Source organism: Ichthyophthirius multifiliis, assembly GCF_000220395.1.
Source record: "Ichthyophthirius multifiliis unplaced genomic scaffold scaff_1120509251013, whole genome shotgun sequence".
NCBI lineage: Eukaryota > Ciliophora > Oligohymenophorea > Hymenostomatida > Ichthyophthirius > Ichthyophthirius multifiliis.
In genome coordinates this window covers 55,686-61,546 of record NW_004086284.1, presented here as the reverse complement: position 1 = coordinate 61,546, position 5,861 = coordinate 55,686, and the positions used below count along the sequence as shown (strand labels likewise).

General features: G+C 14.1%; 3 protein-coding genes across 3 annotated transcripts in view, besides 24 other annotated features; 1 reads left to right on the top strand and 2 right to left on the bottom strand. All coding sequences in view use genetic code 6, as the record gives it.

The window, feature by feature from the left end:
- Positions 1 to 42: part of a microsatellite that runs on past the window's edge.
- Positions 2 to 54: a microsatellite.
- A 682-nt stretch (positions 55 to 736) lies between these two features.
- Positions 737 to 773: a microsatellite.
- A 593-nt stretch (positions 774 to 1,366) lies between these two features.
- Positions 1,367 to 1,393: a microsatellite.
- An 8-nt stretch (positions 1,394 to 1,401) lies between these two features.
- Positions 1,402 to 1,446: a microsatellite.
- Positions 1,414 to 1,459: a microsatellite.
- A 473-nt stretch (positions 1,460 to 1,932) lies between these two features.
- IMG5_128900 (protein kinase domain protein) lies at positions 1,933 to 3,546 on the top strand (the record flags this gene model as incomplete). The annotated part of the gene is made up of 3 exons (XM_004032126.1): positions 1,933 to 2,199; positions 2,267 to 2,553; positions 2,739 to 3,546. 3 exons carry the CDS (start codon positions 1,933 to 1,935, stop codon positions 3,544 to 3,546), a joined length of 1,362 nt encoding a protein of 453 aa, XP_004032174.1.
- Positions 2,431 to 2,470: a microsatellite.
- Positions 2,668 to 2,705: a microsatellite.
- Positions 2,668 to 2,733: a microsatellite.
- Positions 2,677 to 2,731: a microsatellite.
- Positions 2,681 to 2,733: a microsatellite.
- A 282-nt stretch (positions 3,547 to 3,828) lies between the features above and the next one.
- Positions 3,829 to 3,904: a microsatellite.
- Positions 3,831 to 3,915: a microsatellite.
- Positions 3,855 to 3,915: a microsatellite.
- Position 3,916: 1 nt separating this feature from the next.
- Positions 3,917 to 3,941: a microsatellite.
- A 252-nt stretch (positions 3,942 to 4,193) lies between these two features.
- Positions 4,194 to 4,260: a microsatellite.
- Positions 4,204 to 4,254: a microsatellite.
- Positions 4,227 to 4,275: a microsatellite.
- Positions 4,234 to 4,274: a microsatellite.
- Positions 4,276 to 4,448: 173 nt separating the features above from the next.
- Positions 4,449 to 4,544: a microsatellite.
- Positions 4,466 to 4,592: a microsatellite.
- Positions 4,593 to 4,852: 260 nt separating this feature from the next.
- Positions 4,853 to 4,884: a microsatellite.
- Positions 4,885 to 4,891: 7 nt separating this feature from the next.
- Positions 4,892 to 4,925: a microsatellite.
- Positions 4,926 to 5,005: 80 nt separating this feature from the next.
- IMG5_128890 (nudix family protein, putative) lies at positions 5,006 to 5,597 on the bottom strand (the record flags this gene model as incomplete). The annotated part of the gene is made up of 1 exon (XM_004032125.1): positions 5,006 to 5,597. The coding sequence occupies exon 1, from the start codon at positions 5,588 to 5,590 to the stop codon at positions 5,006 to 5,008; it is 585 nt and encodes a 194-aa protein (XP_004032173.1). The 5' UTR covers positions 5,591 to 5,597.
- A 52-nt stretch (positions 5,598 to 5,649) lies between these two features.
- Positions 5,650 to 5,697: a microsatellite.
- An 85-nt stretch (positions 5,698 to 5,782) lies between these two features.
- The window catches only part of IMG5_128880 (ubiquitin family protein, putative), a gene marked incomplete at its 5' end in the record, with an annotated part of 3,476 nt that continues 3,397 nt past the window's right edge, over positions 5,783 to 5,861 (bottom strand). Inside the window, one exon of the mRNA XM_004032124.1 lies at positions 5,783 to 5,861. This exon is cut by the window's right edge and continues 148 nt beyond it.

Sequence of the window (5,861 nt, the reverse complement as noted above, 5' to 3'; positions counted from 1 at the left end):
TTATAATTTAATTAATAAAATAAATATAAATAAATTAATAAATGAATAAATTTATTTTTTATTTATAAATTATTATACATAAATACATTTATTATGTAATGAAATAAAATTAAATAAACAATAATTTCTAAAAAGTTATATTATTGTAGTTTGTAAAAAAATTTAAACTACATAAATTAATACAATATTTATAAAGTTTTATATTAAGTAATAAATTAGTATAAGAATTTTATTCATCATCAAATAAAAAAGCACGATATTATTTAAATAGTTTATAATTTATTTTAAAAATTAACAGTAATAATATTAAATGGTTTCCCAAAATTAGTGGTGTTAATGAATTTAAAGCTATCTGATTTAACCTTGATAATTTAAAATATTTTAATACGGTTTGATGAATATATATAAAAAGAAAAAAATAAACACATCTAAAAATAGGGTATGAATATTATAAAAATAAAAAAGATATATTATTTTTGTATAAAAAACATAATAATATAATTACATCTATAAAAAAATATAGAAAATCAATAGTTTTAGTTAAAAAAATAATTTAAATATTTATATTCTCTTTTGTTAACTATAATAATAATAAAATATAAAAAATAATTATTATTATTAAATAATAAAAAGCTAATAACAATAAATACTTTTTTTTAAATAAAAGAATAACAATAATAATAATTAAAATATAAATACATTAATGTTTTATTTAACTTAAGATAAACTTAAAGGTTATTTTTGATATAAATTATATTTTTGATATTAATTATTAAATAAGTTTCTTATTATATTATATACTTTAAAAGCTTATAAAGTTTATATATTTATGGAAAAATTAATATACTAATATTTTTTATATGATAAATTTTAAAAATATTTTGATTAATATATTATAACTTTTCAAATATATTATTTTAAAAGAATTATATATTTTAATTTATAATTTTATAATATACATAAACTAAATTATAAGGCAAATTGAATATTTATAAAATAAATATAAATATAATTTTTATTAATTTATATTTATAATGTTTTTAATATGCTATTATTTTTTTATAAATATTAAATTTAAAATTATATAACTACTAAAGTTTTTTATAAATTATAAAACATTTTGTAAAAAAATAATATGATTTGAATTTATATAAAGAGAATATCATAAAATTAATACATATAATATTAAATATTTAATCTTCATTATAATAAAAACTAAAATAATATTTTAACTTTTAAATTATCAATAAAAATAATATTTTTATTTATATATATTATATTTAAAATAAATTATAATAATTTTTTATATTTATAATACCAATAAACCTAAAAAAATCCATTTTAATTATTTAGCATTAAAAATAATAAAAAAAAAAAAAAAAAAAAAAAAAAACCATATGAAAAAACTACAAAAAAAAAATTAAAAAATTTAAAAAAAAAAATTAATATTTAAATAAAATGGAAGAAAAGTAAAATAAAAAAATAAATATATATATATATTATAAAAAATAATTAAGAAGCATATTAAACCATAAGAAAACAAGCATAGACTAATATAAAAATATATTAATAAATGATGAGCAAGACTAAATAAAGTAAAAACAAGAAGAAGAACTACGCCAAACCTTAAAAAAATGCATTCCAAAAATAAATTCTAACAAACTTCCATCAGCATTTAATACAAAAATAATCAAAAGCAACATTGAAGACTAAGCCGCCAAAAACCTTGATAATATGATTGAACACCAAGAATATAAGCAAGTATAGAATCTTTTAGAACCTTTATAATAAAAGAAATTAAATAACCCATTAAATCCATTAAAAAATTATATAATAAATATGAATAAATTATCACTAGAAGTTCCACAATAGCAACAATAAATATAAATAAAAAACAACTTAATTATACAATCGAAAATATAATTACAAGAAATGATTACAATCGGAATTATGAGATATTCAAATGATTCCGGAACTGTAAAAAAAATGCTCCATGCACCAACACTGAAATTATACGCATTAAAAGAACAGCCAGTATGTAATAAAGAAGTAAGAAAAAATTTAAAAGATTGGACTATTTTTTGGTAAAATAAACTACATTCTACTGGTTTGCATGCAAAGCTTTATGCTACTTTTTGGAATACTCCTGAAGGATGTGTATCTTTTTTAACTGAATTATTAGCTGGGGGAAGTTTATAAGTATATATATATATATATATTTTTAATATTTATGAAAAAAATAAATATAATTTATATATAAAAATAGAATTTATTAGAAAATGTGGGAACTTTACCTGAGAATGTTATTAAAATAATGCTTCCTTAAATTATTGAAGCTCTTGATAAAATTCATTCTTAATCAAGTCATTGTTTTGGGTGTTTGTCACCTTCTTAAATATTATTCAAGTAAGATGGAAAAATTAAAGTAAATATATTTTTATTTCTTATATTTGTATTTTTTATTATTTTTTAAATTAAAAATAAAACAAAAAAATTATATTTATAAATATAAGCTTTCTTTAGGAATTTCTTATAGAAATTGCTAATAAAGTAGTTTTTTTAGCAATATAAATGTAAAATACAATTAAGATAAAGTATTAAGGTTTTTTTTTAAAAAAAAAATTATATAAAAATTCATGAATATCAAATATTTAAATACAAATAAAAATATATTTGTATATATATTTATATATATATGTATATATTTATATTTATATAAATATATATATATTTGAAAGTCTTTACGATTGCTTAATAAATCCAAATATTTTTAAAAATCAATAATAACTTTTATAAAATAATCTTCCGTTAAAATAATAAATTTAATAAGCTGATGATATATTTTAATTAGGTTTACTAATATTAATATGTGGAGTAGGTTCATTGAATACACTTGAGAATTTGAATTTAATAATTGAAGGTATTTACATCTTATTAGAAGATCAAAACAAAGAAAATCCAACATATAAAGACGTATGTTGTCTAATTCATTCTGAAAATATTATATATTAAATAATAAACTAAAAACAAAATATAAATATATAAACATAAAATAATTTAACAATAAATAATTTAATAAATAAAGATCGATTTTCTGCAAACTATATTAGTTTTTTGTGTAATACTCTCTAATTTAATTATTCAAAAAGAAGTTCATTGCAAAAATTATTAAAGCATCCTTTAATTAATTAAAATACAGAAATAAATATTTCTAACAATATAAATATATAAGAGCTATTAAAAATTAGTCTAGACTGGACTAAATAAGCTTAACTTCCTTTGGAATATTAAGGCGCAGGGATTCAATAATTAGAAAGAGTTTGCGATGCAATGATATTAGTACTACCTAATTGCGAAAAATGGTTTAAAACTTCTAATTATATGGAATATACAAGACATATTAAACATCTTAATAAGGATAGTTCGCAAATTAAAGTTTTGGCTAATGATTTTGGAATAAATGCTAATATTGTATATGAAAAAATTTCATAGGTTTTGACTTAATTAAACTTTATTAGTTAAAAAAATATTTAAAAATAAAAATGATTATTTTTTTTTTTTTTTAATTTTTTGTAAAAAAATTTCTTATATAATATCATATTTATTTATTATTTATAAAAAAATATATATTTTTTTATTTATAAAAAAAATAAAAATAAATATTCTATTTTTAATAATAAAGTGTTAAATTATTTTCAATTGTTTTAAATTTATTATTAATATTAAATTAAATAGACTTTTATATTAAATATTTATTTTTAAATTTATGTATATTATATTATTGATATTTTAGATATAATATAAAAAAATTAATAAAAACTATAAATATTAATATAATAATATATTTTAAATAAATATATATATATATATATATATATATATATATATATATATATAAATATATCTATATATATAAAATAATTATAATTAATAATTATAATACAAACAGAATAAATAATTCTAAAAGTTTAAAACAAGATATTGCTAATAAAAAGTAAATATTATCTAAAAAATTATTTTAATGCATAAAAAATAAAAGGCTTAAAAAAACATTATTACTAAAACAATAAAAGAAGAAAATTAAAAATTCAGAATAGATAAATATAAATCTTATAAAGATATTTATTTTAATATAAATAATTAAAAATATATTTAAAAAAAAAAATATATATATAATTTGATTTAATAAGGATAAAAAAATAAAAAAATATTTAATTATAAAAATAAAAATGAAAAATAATTAATTAAAAATAAAATAATTTTTTAAAATAAAAAAATAAAAACGTTATAAAATTAAAATATTAATATAATATAATAAAAGGAAAAAAAAAGTACAAAAATTAATAAAATAAAAAAAGATGAAATTAAATTAAATTATTTTTAATATAAAAAAAAAATAGTTTTTATATAAAATTATATAAAACTTGATAAAAAAAATTAAAAAAGATTAATAAAAATATAAAAATATAATAATAATATAATAATAATAATAATAATAATAATAATAATAATAATAAAAATAATGATAATAGTAAATATAATAAATTATTTTTTACAATAAAAATATATTAAATAAATAATATATTATAATATTTTTTATATTTGTAATATATTATATAAATATTCTATTTTTCTTTTAATAATAATAAATCCACAATATATTAAATTTATTCATGTATTTATATAATATTTTATATTTAGATATAAAATAAAAATAATAATATATATAAAAACTAATAAATTTTTCTACATTTTTTAATAAATTTTTTGTCTAAATAATATAATTAGTTTATAAAAATTAATTTAAAAATATATAATATAAATATATTTAATATATTTTTTTTTATATAAAAAAATATATTTTATTTAAAATTTATTTTATTTGAAACACATTAATAATTAATAATAAATAATTTAATAATTAAGATTTTAATTTTATTTATAAAATAATTATTATTTAATTGATTTATTATTAAAAATACTTTATTTAAAATAATTATAATATTCAAATAATTAGTGATTTAAATTACAATCCAAGTAAAAACATATAAATTTTCTGTTCAATAAGATAATTTTTAGTTTCCATAATATTTTAAATATTCTTGATAATATTTTCATCTAAATCAACTAAAAAAGGGTGAATATTTTCTTCCTTTTCCAACTCTTATTTTGGATTTTAATTTTCTTCCCTATCTCCATCAATAAATGCCCACACAATTTATCCACATTCGTTACTTTTCCAAGGATCTGTATATTAAGGAGGAGAAAAACCTAACATTTTTACTTCTTCAGCTATATATCCAGTTTCTTCTTTCAATTCTCTAATTGCATTTTCAAATAAATTATTACTATCTAATAATCCTGCTGGAAACTCAATAACGTATCCATTTACAGGAGGTCTGAAATTTGCTATAAGAAGTATTTTATTTTACTTATTTTTATATCTTACTATTGGAATGACTTCTACCCCATCAATTAATTATCCAGGTTTTCTAGTTGTTCTCTCTACTGTTTCCCAATCTGGAATTGTCTATCCGTTCTCATTTTTATATGTTATTGTGGATAATTTTAACCAATTTCCCTAATGCATTAATTTTTATTAAATGTTATGTGCTCTTTATATTTAATGATGATTATTAATTCCATTTTAATTATTGTTTTCTATTAAATTGTTATTTTCTATTAATTTATCGTTTTATGTATTGTTCGAGTTATTATTCATTTTTTTTTTTTAATATTTTTTTAGATATATTTTTATTTATAAAAAATAAAAGTATTTTTTGTTTTTAATTTTTTAATATTATTTATTTAAATATTGATATATCTAAAAAAAAAAAAAATGTTTATATATTTATTATGAT